At 33.5% G+C, this 15,072-nt stretch overlaps 1 protein-coding gene across 1 annotated transcript in view; it reads left to right on the forward strand.

Moving 5' to 3' along the window:
* RPS6KA5 (ribosomal protein S6 kinase A5) overlaps nucleotides 1-15,072 on the forward strand; it is a 210,619-nt gene that overhangs the window by 49,034 nt on the left and 146,513 nt on the right. Inside the window, exon 3 of the mRNA XM_021000385.2 lies at nucleotides 12,997-13,215. Coding sequence (XP_020856044.1) covers nucleotides 12,997-13,215 — 219 coding nt within the window. The remainder of the gene's footprint in view (nucleotides 1-12,996; nucleotides 13,216-15,072) is intronic.

Raw genomic sequence — 15,072 nt, forward strand, 5'->3', positions numbered from 1 at the left:
TCATGTATTCCCCAATTGATGGGCACCCCTTTCATTTTCAGTTATTTGCTTTTCTTTTCCCCCACTTCAGGATCAGGAAATTTGTTTTATGAGTATTTCCTCCCTTTTATCCTTCCTCTGTCTCCCTATCCATTCCTGTTTGTTTCATTGCTGTATTAGATATGTTTCTAAACCAAATAGTTAATATGTATATGTGTGTGTCTTCAGCACTCTCTTGTTTTTTTCAGATAAGTGAAGTTCATCTGATGCTTGCTCCTCACCACCTTCTCCATGTTTGTACTATATTTCTTTGTACTATATTTCTTTGATTTTTATGACTCATTAATTGAAGTTGGCATGTACTTATTTTTAATATAGCATTTTGTGTGCATTTTATATGTTTGTTACTTGTCTCTTTTTATTAGTAGCCAAGACCCTCAAAACTCATGAAGGAAATTAAATTTTAATCATATTTGATATATAAAGAGTATCAGATTTTTAATAGCACTTTTTGAAAGCCTCTTACCCGAAATATCTCTCCTTGTGCTCTTGTTGGTTCCTTCCTAGGACCAGGAATGGATATTATTGCTACTCTGACTCACTCTCTGGATCCACTATAGATACCTGTCCCCATCCACCAGGGCTTCTTATTTTTATCTTGTGATCTGGTGATTGTCCAGTGCTAATAAAAAAAGTCACAGAGTACAACAGCATCCCTGAGCTTGACATGCTTCTTTTTTTTTTTTGTTTAATCCTTTTTGGTACTTTAATTTTTGCTTTGTGTCTTATGATTATGCTATGAACTTTGCCTCAGCCTGCACTCAGTTCTTGATTCTGTCCTCATTCTTAGTATTTCTTTACAAATAGTTCTGGAAAAATGTCAGATATTCTGAAGGATTCCTAAGGCAAAATGTTATAACTTGATTTGTAGAAATGTTATTTTATATTTGTTTTAAATAATTATTTAAACCAAATCATTTTCATCTACATTCATAATTTTAATTAGGAATTTGTACAATAAAACCTTTTAAAGTTTTGGCATTTGCAACCTGTAACATAAGTTTGCAATATCTTTGATTCTATTGTTTTGAAACAGTTTTGCGAGTGTTGAAAACAGATGTTCACTGTTATTAAAACTTGTGTGCTTACTACCTTTGTGACTTTGCACAAGTGACTTAACCTTCTGCATCGAAGTTTCCTCATCTATAAAATGAAGGATTTGAACCAAAGGGCCTCTGATATCCCTTCCAGATCTAGATATATGATCCTTTGATCTTATCACACTTCCTGCAGTGTCTATCCCAGATCTTCTCTTCTCAAGCCACTTAAAAACCACTCCCTTTGCTTTTCTTTCTCAGCAGAAAACTTTGCCTCCTAGTTCACTAAGAAAGTCAAGGCCGCTCACTGTGAGCTTTCTTATAAACAGCCTCATTAACATTCTTCAGGTACAGGTCTGATCGGTAATCAGTTAACAAGCATTTATTAAGTGTCTACTATGTTCCCTGGTGTAATGCTAGGCACTGAGGTACAAAGTTAAAAAATAAAATAACTTCTGCCTTCAAGAAGTTTACGTTCCATTGGGGGAAACAACATATACATATTTAAGTAGGTACAAAATACTTACAAAATAAATACAAAGGAATATTGGGGGAAGCCACTGGCATCTGGAGGAGAGGGGGAGGGAAGACCTTATGGAGAAAGTGGTACTCAATGCTAAGTTTTGAAGGAAACTAGGAATTCAAAAAAAGAAGGTGAAATGGAATGGAATATCTTATTTGAGGAACAGGTAGGTGGAAGGCCAAGTTGCCTGGACCAAAGTGTGAAGGATAATGATATATAAGACAGCTGGAAAGGTAAATTGGAGCCATATTGTCAAAGGCTTCAAATCCCAGACAAAGGTATCTGTATGTATTTGATCCTAAAAGCAATAGACATTGGAGCTAATTGAGTGTGATTTATCTAATGCTTTAGGAATATCATTTTGGCAGTTGTGTGGAGGATAAATTAGAGGGGAGAAAGACCAATCAAGGCACAGCTTCGGAAGTACCAGTGAGAGGTAATGAGGCCTCAATTGTGGCGGTGCCCATATGAATAGAGAAGTGGTTGAATATGAGGGTATTATAGAAGCCGAATCTCCAAGATCTGGCAACCAACTGGATGTGTCAGGTGAAAAATAGGGAAGAGTCAAGCACAAGATTGAGATTGTAAACGTGAGACTTTGAGTTGTGACCATGTCACTCTCCTGTTCAAGAATCTGAAGTGACTCTTTGTTGTTTGTAGAATAAAATTTAAACTCCTCAGCCTGACATTTAAAAACCATTTGTCAGTGCTTTCTTATATATTATCTTCAATTTATTATTTTTGTGCATGTTGTTTTTTCTAATCAGATGAGATCATATTTGTAAACCACTTAGCACAGTGCCTAGCATAGAGTAGGCGTTAATAAATGCTTATTCCTTCTTCTCACTGAATAGAATGAAAACTACTGAGGGAAGGGAATCTTTTTTTTATGTACATGTAGTAGGCAATTAATGTTGAACTGAATAAAATTGGTAGAATGGTAGCTCATAGTATTTATGAGAATATATGATAATTAAAATAATTGTATATGTAAAATATTAAAATAATTAAAAATGCTGCATTATATGTATCTGAATTTAATTCACATCTAATGACCAGAGTAGGTGGGACTTTAAAAAATAAATATAATGAAGGCTAAATTTATATTAAAAATTTAAGCCATTTGTCTTAGAGAATAATATTGTGCTGCCCTTTTACAAACTTCTGTTTTTAACAACACTAGGGAGAAAAGAAAAACCTTATTAGATATTTTTATGTATTGCATTGGTTTTTATTTTTTTTGGGGGGGAGAAGCAACTAAAACTTCTGAAGAATTGATTTTTATATGTTATAAAATTGACAGTTTGAATCAGAAGTATTGCTTTTAAAATAGAACATTGTAATGTGAATCCTTTTTAATTATATAGTCAACATTTGTAACGTTTGTCAAATGAAGCCTGTTTTGTATTTTTTTAATTTAAAAACATTTATTTCTAGTTTTGAATTCTCTCCCTTCGGCCCATTCTCCACCCATTGAAAAGGCTAGAAACACAATACCCATTAAGCATATTAAGTCAAGTAAAACATTTTCACATTAGCCATGTCTATTTTGTGTTAACTGATTGTGTAGTCCATTTTTTCAGGCCTTCTAGACCACAAACTTGGTAGTGTTCTTTTCTTCTTTTCCGTCCCCTAAATTTAATTTCTCTCTTATGGAAGTAATGTCTCTTACTCCTCTTCCATTCTTAAGTAAGGACTTGGGGGCACAGGGTAGTACATTGGAGCTCATGAGTTTTGTCTCAGAGTCTATGGGCCAGCCTCCATCGCCATTCATAATCTACCTGGAATAGCTATAGTTCTTTAGTTAAGATTAATGCAGAGTCTGGTCTCCTTGTCTTTAGCCAGAGGCTCATCCTTATTATCCCTCTCTGTTGTTTCCTGTCTCCAGCTGCCAATCTAATTCTCTTAAAATATAATTTGCAACATGTTATTCCTATATTAACAAATTTAGCATAATTCTGTACTGTCTACCTAAACTCTAGGAGAGTGGTAGAATCTAGGGTTGCCTGCCTGTAACAGCATCTAGTGAGTACTTCATTTTCAGGGACCTTCATAAGAAGAGCTCCATTCCCTTGTCGCTGTTCACTTCATTTATTGTAATAGTCTCATAATTGATCATCCTATTTCCAGGTACTTCCCTCTCTAACCCATTCCTCATCCAACTCCAAAATTGATATTTCACTCCCTTCTTCAAAATCTTCCACGATTCCCTGTTGCCTCTAGGTTAAAACACAAGCTTCCTGGTCTAGTAATTAAAGCCCTCCACATTCTTACCCACCCACCATTCTTATTTCACATTATTTACTCCCTTTTTTAAAATTCAGTTTTCTGAATTCTCTTCCTTACCCTCTTCCTCCCCAACTCATTGAAAAAGCAAGAAAAACAAATTTCATTACAAATATGTAGAGTCATGGAAAACAAATTCTCACATTAGCAATGTCCAAAAAAAGGAAAGAAAGAAAAGAAAATATGTTCAATCTGTACCCTGAGTCCATCAGTTCTCTCTCTGGAGATGGGTAGCATGTTTCGTCATAATTTCTTTAGGATTGTAGTTGGTTATTGTGATGATCAGAGTTACTAAGTCTTTCACGATTGATCATCTTTACAATTTTGTTATACTCCTGATTTTTCTCCCTTCATTTGCATCATTTTACATGAGTCTTCCCAGGTTTTTCTGAAACTATCTCTTTTTATCATTTTTTACAGCACAAATAGTATTCCATTCAATTGATGAGCATCCTATCATTTTCTAATTCTTTGCTACCACAAAAAGAGTTGCTAGAAATATTTTTATATATGGCTTCTTTTCTTTTTTTAACTCTTTGGAATATATACCTAGTAGCAGAATTGGTGGGTCAGAGAATATGCATAGCTTAAGAGAGCTTTTTGACACAGTTCTAAGTTGCTTTCCAGAATGGTTAGACTAATTCACAGGTCTACCAGCAGACCATTAATGTACCTGTTCTCCCGTAGCCTCTCCAGCATTTGTCATTTTCTTTTTTTGTCATTTTAGCCAATCTGCTGTGTGCGAGGTTATACCTCAGAGTTGTTTTAGTTTACTCTTCTCCAATTATTAGTGATTTAGAACCTTCACATAACTATTGATAGCTTGGATTTCTTTCTCTGAAAACTGCCTATTCATATCCTTTGATCATTTATCATTTGGGGAATAGTGCTTATTCTTGTAAATTTGTCTCAGTTCCCTAAGCACTATTTACTACCTTTAGCATACTCTCTGTTCCAATTAAACTGGCCTCCTACCTGTCCTCCATATGATATTTCATCTCCGATTCAATATTTATGCACATGTAGTTTCTACCATTTCTGGAACGCTCTCCTCACCTTCTCTGGATTTAGCCACCATGCCTCAGCTCCCTCCAGACTCCTCTTCTTTGGTCCCATTTTCCCATTGGTGAATTTTTCTTGGAACCTTCATTTTGGGAAAGGGCCTAGAGACTAACCATCTCTCATTCTCTAAACTTTACCACCATGCCCCTCTAGGTACCTCCCTTTCTATTTCCCTCACTTTCTTTTGTTTGTTGAATCCCCTTTTTGTAATGGATATTTCCCCCAAAGTTTAGCTATTGATAAGTTTCCTTTAAGGAGGAGATATAATCATCATTATGGATAACATTTACATGGTGCTTTAAGATTTGTGAAGCATTTTGTATATAAGATGTCTCAAAAGTCTTAGGACAAATTTAAAGGTATTAGAGCTTAAATTTGCACTAAGACTTTTGGGACACCCTGTATATTACCTTATTTAAGACTTATAACAACTCTATGAAGTAGGTACTATTATTATCTCATATTGAGATGAGATACTGAGGCTTAGGTTAAGTGATTTATCCATGGTTAGTTACACATCTGGTAGCTGTGGGAGGTGGATTTCTCCTAAGTAAAACCTAGCACTCTTTAAAAAAAAAAACAAGCCACGTTATACTACTTTTTAAATCTAAACTTTAAAAAATTTAAACTTTATTTGTGTAAATGAAAATCTGCCTTCTTTCTTTCCCACCTTACTGCCTCCTCCGTTGGGAAAGAAGGAAAAGCACTCTCCTTATAGCAAACCAGTGAATTAGTCAGTAAACATTTATAAAGCACATACTATGTGCCAGGCACTGAGCTATGTGCTAGACACGTGTAGTTGAGCAAAACAAATTCTTTCATCGGCTGTGTCCAAAAACAAAAGAAAAAATGCTTCACTTTGCACTATGATTGTATCATCTCTTTTTCTTTAGGAGGTCAGTAGCATGTTTCATCCTGAGCCATCTGGAATTACAGTTGGTCATTGCACAGATCAGTGTCCTTATATCTTACAAAGGTGATTGTTTTTATAATATTGTCATTGTATAAATTATTTTCCTGGTTTTTCCCCTTCATTCAGTATCAGATAATACGAATCTTTCAAGTTTTTTCTGAGCATCTCCCTCATCATTTATTAAAGCACAATAGTATTCCATTACATTCATATATCGTTGTTTAGCTATTTATTCCCCAATTGATGGGTACCCCTTTAATTTCCAATTCTTTACCATCACAAAAAGATCTGCTATAAATATTTTTGTGTGTATCTATCCTCTTTCTTTGATTCTTTGGAGTTGAGACCTGATATAGGTACTGCTATGTCAAAGGATGTACACGTTAATAACTATGGGGGTGTAGTTGTAAATTCTTCTCCAGAATGACTGAACCAATTCACAGCTCCACCAGTAGTGGATTAATGTATCTATTTTCCCCCAGCCCCTCCAGCATTTATCATTTTCCTTTTTTGTCAACATTACCAATCTGGTGGGTTCCTTCTTTTTCAGTTTTTTCAGATAGTTTTTGTAATACTGTGGTACCTTAGAGTTGTGTTAATTTGCATTTTTCTAATTATTATTGATATGAAGCACTTTTTCATGTGGCTATTAATAATTTGGATTTTTTCCTTTGAAAACTGCATGTTCATAGCCTTTGACCATTTATCAACTAGAGAGTGGCTGTTAGTTTTATACATTGGAATAAGTTCCCTACATATCTTAGAAATAAGACCTTTAAACTTGCGGCAAATATTTTTTCCCACGTACCTGTTTCCCTTCTGATTTTTAGCAGCATTGGTTTTCTTTGTACTAAACGTTTTTAACTTTGTAATCAAAATGATCCAGTACTATCCAAAGGATAATATGTATGTCTTTATTTGGTCATGAGCTCTTCTCCTATTCATAGATATGATATTATTAAGGTTCTTGAGCTGCTCACTTTTCTTTCTAGTCTTATATTCCTAAATGTGATTCTCAGTATGCTTTGAATCCAGGCTTTCTAGGGGGACCCATCTAGGAAATTATAATGAAAATTAATGGAAAAGTTAGATATGATTTACAAGAATTCATTTTATAGGCAAATTTGGAGTCCTTTCGGAAGAAAAGTAAAAAGTTGTTTTTAGGACTTGAATAGGGAGCTCTCAAAATCCCAGGGAACCTCCTTGTCTAACGTTTTTCTCCTCTAAGTAGGGTCTTTGTGTTTATCAAACACTAGGCTACTAGTTCATTTCCTTCAGGTTTATTCTCATTTTTTCTAACTCTATTAAGTAGTTCTTTGGTAGTTTGATTGTTATGGCACTGAATAAATAAATCTAGGTAGTAATATAAATTTTATTATATTAGCTTGGTCTGCTCATGAGCAATTAATATTTCTCCAATCATTTAGGTCTATATTTATATAAAGTATATTTTTTAATTCTAGTCTTATAGTTCCTATGTATATTGGCATGTACTGCTCAGTATTTTATGCATTCTATAGATATTGTAAATGGGATTTTTCTTTCTATTTCTTCCTACTGAATTTTTTGGCTAATATATGGAAGTGATGATTTATATAGATTTATTTCATATCCTATAACTTTGCTAAAGTTATTATTTGAATTAATTTTAGTTGAATAGTTATTATTATAAGTAGCATTTATATAGTGTTTATTATGTGCCAGGCACTGTGCTTAGCAGTTCACAAATATCTCATTTGATCCTCACAACCTTGTGAGGAAGGATTATCTTCCATTTACAGTTAAGAAACTGAGACAAATAAAGAATGAAAATAAAGATTAGATGACTTGCTTAAGGTCACACACAGCTAGTATCTTAGGTCAAATTTGAACTCAGGTCTTCCAGACTCCAGGCCCAGTGCTTAGCTGCTATGCCACTTAGCTACCTTTCAATTCTCTGTGGTTCTCTAAGCAAATTAGATCATCTGCAAAAAAAATGATAATATTGTTTCCTCATGTCCTCTGCTTATTCCCTCAATTTCTCTTTCTTGTCTTGTCTGTTATCATTATAGGTAGCTTTTCTAGCTCTGCATCAAAGAGTGGTGGTGATAAAAGGACGTCATTATTTCATCCCTGATCTTATTAGAAAGGCCTCTAGTTTATCCCCATTACTTAAAATGATGGCTCTTGGTTTAGTTAGATACTTACTATATGTATTAAGGAAAAATCCTATGTTTTCTAGGTATTTTTTTTAACAAGAGTGTGTATTCTATTTTGTCAGAAGCTTTTTGTGCATCTGTTATTATAGTGTGACTTTTTATTGTTTTTGTTATTACTTTAGTCAGTTTTATAGATAGTTTTCCTAGTGTTTAATCAAACTTGCATTCCTGGTATAAATCCAATTTGGTGATTATTGTCTTTGTGATATGTTACTGTACTATCCTTAATAATATTTTATTTAAAATTTTTTCATCATTGTTCATTAGGTTTATTGGTGTGTAGTTTTCTTTCTTTGTTTTGATTCTCTCTGTTCTTTTAAGTATCAAAACCATACTTGTATCATAGAAGGAATTTGGTAGCATTCTTTCTTTTTAGTTTTTTCAAATAATTTTTGTAATACTGGAATTATTTTTTAAAATATTTGTTAAAATTCACATGTAAATCTATTTGGTCCCAGGTGTGTGTTTTTTTTTTCTGTTTAGGGGCTCATTTATGGTTTATCCAGTTTCTTTCTCTCAGATGGGAGTGATTTAAGTTTTCTACTTCTTTTTGTTAATCTTGTCATTTTTAATTTTTACAAATATTCATTCAGTTTAGATTATCAGTTATATTGGCATATAATTGAGAAAAATAATTTTAAATAATTTTCTTTATTTATTTGTTATGAATTTACCTTTTTTCATTATATTTGTTTTTTTTTTAATTTCTTTTCTTTTGATTTTCAAAATGTCCTCTTTGGTATTTAATTGGCTTTTGAAAAATGTATTAGTTTTTATATTTTTATTTTTTATGACTTTTTTTTTCTTAATTTCATGTCCAGTTCATTTGTTCTTTCTTTTTTTGTTGTTGTTGATGAACATGTTTAGAGATGTAAAATTTCCCCTAAGGACTACTTTGACTGAATTCCCAAAATATTGATATATTGATTTATTTTTTTTTCTTTAATGACAGTATCATCTCTGTGATTTGTTCTTTGACCCACAGTTCTTTAAAAGTAAGTTATTTAGTCTCTAATTTTTAATCTTTTCTTCAGTGGCCCTTTATTGCATAATTTTTATTGAATTGTGATAAGCAAAAACTTGTTTAATGCTTTTGCTTTCCTGCATTATTGTAAAGGCAACATGGACAGTTGAGAAATATATACACATTTTTAATTTCCTCTTCATTTTTTTCTGGTATCTTTAATGCATATACTGATGACACCCTCCCTGCAGTACTCTCTCCTCTTGCCCCCATTTAAAGAAGAGAAGGAAAGGAATGAAGAACCTTGTAACAAACATTCTCAAGCCAAAAGAAATCATATAGTGGCCATGTCAAAAAAAAGTTATCTCTTTCTGCCCTTTTCTTCATTTCTGTCAGAAAGGGGGTAACATTCTTCATCATAGGTTCTGTAGAGCATGGTTAGTCATGTCTTTGATCAGAGTTCTTAAGTCTTTCATGGTTGTTTTCATTATAGTGTTGCTAATCTTGTATACTTTTTTCCCCTAAGATCTGTTTACCTTACTCTGCATCAATTCCTATTATCCAGGATTCCAGGAGTATCTGAAGCTATCTCCTTCATTTCATATAGCATGTTAGTATTCCCTTACATTTATATATCACAGTTTGGTTAGCCACTCCCCACATGCCTAAGAAGCAATCAAAGGCACTTCCTCAGACTGTGGTTTCTTTTTTTCTTTTCTTTTTCTCTCCTTTCCTTTCCTTTCTTTCCTTTCCTTTTCTCTTTTCTTTCCCTTTCTAATCTTTCCTTCAGGATCAAGAAGTTTGTTTTGCTTGCAACTCTTCCCTCCTCAGCATTATCTTCCCTCTTTCTCCCCTTTTGTTTCTTTATTGAGTTTAATGTACATCTGCAACAGTCTGTTAGTGTGTATGTTTACTTCTTTGCTCATTTCAGATAAGAGTGAGATTCATTTGGTGTTTACTATCCCACCACTTCGTCCATATTTTATATTCTCACACATACTAATTATGAAAAATAGTGAGTTCCTCCTCCCCGTCTTCCCTTCTATAATAGGGTAGTCTATGATCTGATGACACTGTGCTGCTTTTTTCCCTTACAAAAAAACATTCCATCTCCCGACTCCACATTTTAACCGGCTGACACTGCCTGGTATTTTCTACATCTTTTGGCTTCCTTCAATCTTACTTTGTGCAAGAAACCTTTCTCAGTCTTCCTTAATGCTAGTATCTTCCCTCTTAGATTATCTCCAGTTTATTCTGTATATATCTTGTTTGTATATAGTTGTTTTCATTTTGTTTCTCCTGTTGTAAGTTATGTCTGTAAGTTAAAACTATATGACAAGTTTTATTGCCTTCTCAGGAAACTTAGGATGTAATTGGTAAATTTTCAGTTGTGAAATGGATCCCACTCTCTTAGTTCCCATTCACATTAATAGAAGATATTTTTCTTAGCGCACATGTGTAGAGTAACAAAAATAAAATGGAGTTCTGAAGGAGTCAAAACTTTAATCTCTTCTAAGTTGGTCTTTCATATGTTACTATGTTGAGGCTTCTTCTTATAGTTACTAAACTGACTGCAGGGGGCATCACAGTTGAAAATTAGATGGAAGGTGTGATTGGAAAGACAGATCCTAGAATCTGAGTTGGAGGAGTCAGAGGTCATTCAGTCTAATAAGTGCCTAAAAAGGAATCTCATCTATCACATTCCAGACAAGTGGTCAAACAATTTTTGTTGCTTGAGTATCTCCAGTGCTGCAGAACCCACTATCTTTTGTGCATTCTGTTCCACTTTTACATAGATACAATTGTTATTTCTTCCTTTACAACTTCCCTTCATTGTTCCTAGTTCTGTTTTAGGCCACCTTGATCAAGTCTCTTCCACGTGAAAACCCTTCATACACTTGAAGATAGATATCACCCTCAATTTTCTCTTATGCCCAAGGAAATATCCCAAGTTCTTTATTCTTTTCATTTCCTCTTGTACCGACTTGTAGCTCATAGAACTGTCTGTGTTCATAGAGGTGACAGATCATTGAACATAGTCCTCTATAGATATTCTAATCTACAAAAGGTTTTCTCCTTTTATGTTGCTTTTAGTTTTAACACCATCATGGCAACAAAACCCTGATCTACTTAATTTTAGTTGTGATAGGAAATGCAGTTTGAGTTTAAATTTTGAACAGAAAAAAAGAAATTGCTACTTTAAATTTTAATGTTCCTTTTTATCTGCCTCTCTGCTTAATTCTGTCCAAATAATTGGGGAAGGAACTGCTAGTGACATGCATTTATTACTTTTTTTCCCCCAAATTGAAAAAAGTCATAAATTTAATTTATATCAACAAAGACAAATAAACACATAAACAATAAGATTTTTCATAATACTATTAGTATTTTATAGGAAAACAAAATTAACAGTGAACAAAAATAATTTGCTCTTTGTCCCATTATAAGTCTGAAGTTGTACTATCTTTGGCTGTGTTTTCTTCATCTATCAGTTTCAGTCACTGTGTGTACAGTGGTTCTTCAAGTCTTTACTTTCTTTTACTTCATATTCTTTGTATGCATGCCCATTAGATCTCAGGTAAATAAAAGAAACTTTAAAGAAACAAAGTTGCTATACCAGCAGCGGGTCATAATAACTATGGGGCTTATATAATAGTATCTCAGAGTCTATGTGGTGGAGAAGTTAAATGTATCCTACAAAATTTAATATTAGTGATGGGTACAAAAATAAGACTGTCATAAACAATTATTATATATTTCATATTTACTATTACAATTCTGTTACCCTTCTGGATATTGATATTCTATTACATTGTGATATATTTTTAGTTTCCTTATGACACTTTTGGATAACGTTTCTAAATATTTTTTTTCTCTGCAGTTGGGATTGAGATATCAGTTTTTATAGTTTTCATTTTTCTAGCTCACTTTTAACTTCAGAATGCTTCAGCTTACAATTTGCCTTATTTACAAAGCACATAATAATATTTCAACCAAATAAAATCAGCTTTTCATTAGCTTTTTTTTATTTCCCAGAATGTTCTCATTATATTATTGATATTTCTTTTGATAAACTGCAACAGATCCTTAGCATTCATGAAAGAAATAGTTTAGTATGTGCTGAAATACAGAAATTCCATAAATATTATACCACTACTGATGATAAAAAGGGAGGAAAAATAAAGTGGAATGGAATATGTATTTCCCGTTCCTTTTCCTCTTCTGCTCTCTTTTTCCTCATTAAAAAAAGGAGGACGAGGGGCAGCTAGGTGGCGCAGTGGATAGAGCACTGACCCTAGAGTCAGGAGGACCCGAGTTGAAATCTGGCCTCAGACACGTGACACTTACCAGTTGTATGACCTTGGGCAAGGCACTTAACCCAATTACCTACAAAAAAAAATAAAAAAAGAATTTAAAAAAAAAAGGAAGACAAAGGTTGTTGATGTATATAAGATCCTGAACTGAGTGGTTTACTGACTTTCAGGCTATTCCTCATATTTTAAATCAGATATCAGTAGTATTAGACAAAATTTTCGTTGTGTATAAACTTCAGAAGGCCATATATTTCACCTATCTGTTGTTTATTGATGATAGTGGATAGATGCCTTGAGATTTTATGTCAGTCTGAAATGTCCGAGTTCCAGGAATGAGTTGTAATTAGTTCACCATAATAACGGTGGCTATTTTCCTCCAGCTAAAAATAATGAAGGTGAGAATAACAAAACAGAAGAGTATAAGCGTAATTCTCCCTGTCAGCTGTGATTAAATGTTTAAACATTGAAAGTTCTAGTTAGAAAAGATCTATTGTCAAGTTGAAGGAAGTTATTGAAGAACTTTGTTCCAAAGAGTATTGAAATTAATTTTCCTGTACACTTATAAAGCATATGTACGTGATGATGATTGGATTTTCCCAGCAATTGACTGTTATTCATGTACTGAATTTTTATTTCCTTTTTACGTCTCCTTGGTTTTAGCCTATGGAAAAGTATTCCTGGTTCGTAAAATAAGTGGTCACGATGCTGGAAAGCTGTATGCTATGAAAGTTCTGAAAAAAGCCACCATTGTTCAGAAAGCCAAGACAGCAGAGCACACAAAGACGGAGAGGCAGGTGCTGGAACACATCAGGCTCTCGCCCTTTCTGGTTACACTGCATTATGCTTTTCAGACAGAGACCAAGCTGCATCTCATTCTAGGTGAGTGTTAGCAGTTTCAACCTTTCTATGAAAACAACACTTTTTTATTCTCAGAGAACACTGTAAGTTTTTGGTATCATTGTGTAAACTGACTTTACAATTTTGAATTAGAAGAAATATGTTGACCCTTTATCATTCCTGTCTTCTTGGTGGGTCTGTCTTGAATGCTGTAACTCTTTAGGACTTAGGGTATGACATTTTAACCTGAAAAAATGCATAACAAAATCCTATAATGATTTACTGGTCTTAAGAAATAATAGCATATGTCTGAGGCATTTTAAAAGGTGACTTTTATAGGTAGAAGAGAGAAAAATTAGGGGAAGGAGTAAGATTATTGCTAAAAAAAAATAAGGTATAGTGGATAAAGTTGGCCTTAAAGCCATGAATATTTCTGACACATACTATCTATGACTTGTACAGATAATTTGATTTTTCAGTGTTCTAGACAACTCTGTAAAGTTATAAATTGCAGAGGATTTACTGACTTGCATTGGTAAAAGCAGTTTCCTCACTTGGAAGTTCCTTATACTAATGAAATCACAGGTCCAGTCACTGCCCTACCCTTCCCTGTTCCTTGGTTTTCCTTCTCTAGAACATAGCTTCTCACCCCTTGTCAAAAAGTGATTATTTAGATGGTTTGCTAGCCATCCAGTGTTTTATTTGGAGGAAGCATTATACATCACCACTGAACTTGGAGTCAGAAGATCAGCTTAAGACCCGCTTTTCTCACTTATTAGTTCTTGGTAGTCTTAGGCAAGCTGAACCTTGGTTTTTTAATTTATGAAATAGGGCAAATATTATTTATCCTTAAGTACCTCACAAGTTTTTATAATACCACATGAGATATGTATTTTATAAGCTGTAAAACCTTAAGCAAATGCTAGCTATCATTACTGTAGTCATTGTTATGAATTATTAAAATTATACCTTTGTCTTTGGCTATGGTCAGGACTGCCTTAGAATTTAGAATAGCAAATCAGGCTTTAAGCTTTTATTTCTACAGTGCATGTATGTATCCTACCTAACTTAATTGGAGAATGCAGCAGAAGACATAAATGTGTATTGCTTTTTCAGTAGGTCTTACAGGTTTTACTTCTAAAATGCCGTTTTGGATTTCTGTCATCAGTGATGGTCACTAGAACAAGGAAATGGAAACAATTTGTTATCTAAGTTAAAATTTATTTAAAAAAGATAGTTAAGGACATCAAACCACTGTTCCTTAATTATCATTTCTTATTACAGCTGATAACATCATCCTGGAAAGTACTTTCATTATTTGCTTTTGGCATGAGATATATGAAAGTATGGATTTAATCTATAGCTATTAATAAGGGGAGAATCCATAGCATCCAGTGGCAATCAAATGAATATAAACTTTGACTTCTACTCCTAGAGAGCACTTAGCCTCCTCTCATTGCAAAGCTTTATACTATGGGTATCCCACCTCTCCCTGTTAACCTGTTTCTTCTTTCTTTATTTTTTCCTCCTAGCCTCTACCTTCCTTTTATAAAAACTCATAGACACATAAACACTCTCATTCTTTTTGTAAGATATATATCTTCTAGAATTCCTTGCTGGATTTTAGTAGATTATAGATAATAAGTACAATACAACTGTTAGTTATTCTAAGAAATGAAAGACTTTTATTTCTTTTTTATAATTTATTTATTTTTAGTTTTCAGCATTCACTTCCATAAGATTTTGGGTTTTAAATTTTCTCTCTCTTCCTCTCCTGCCCCCTCCCCAAGGCAGCATGCAATCTGATATAGGCTCTATTTGTACATTCAGATTAAGCATATTTTCACATTAGTCATGATGTAAAGAAGAATTAGAACTAATGTGAGGAACCATGAGAAA

This window comes from Phascolarctos cinereus, unplaced genomic scaffold (genome assembly GCF_003287225.1).
Source record: "Phascolarctos cinereus isolate Bilbo 61053 unplaced genomic scaffold, phaCin_HiC Scaffold_3;HRSCAF=262, whole genome shotgun sequence".
Lineage (NCBI taxonomy): Eukaryota > Metazoa > Chordata > Mammalia > Diprotodontia > Phascolarctidae > Phascolarctos > Phascolarctos cinereus.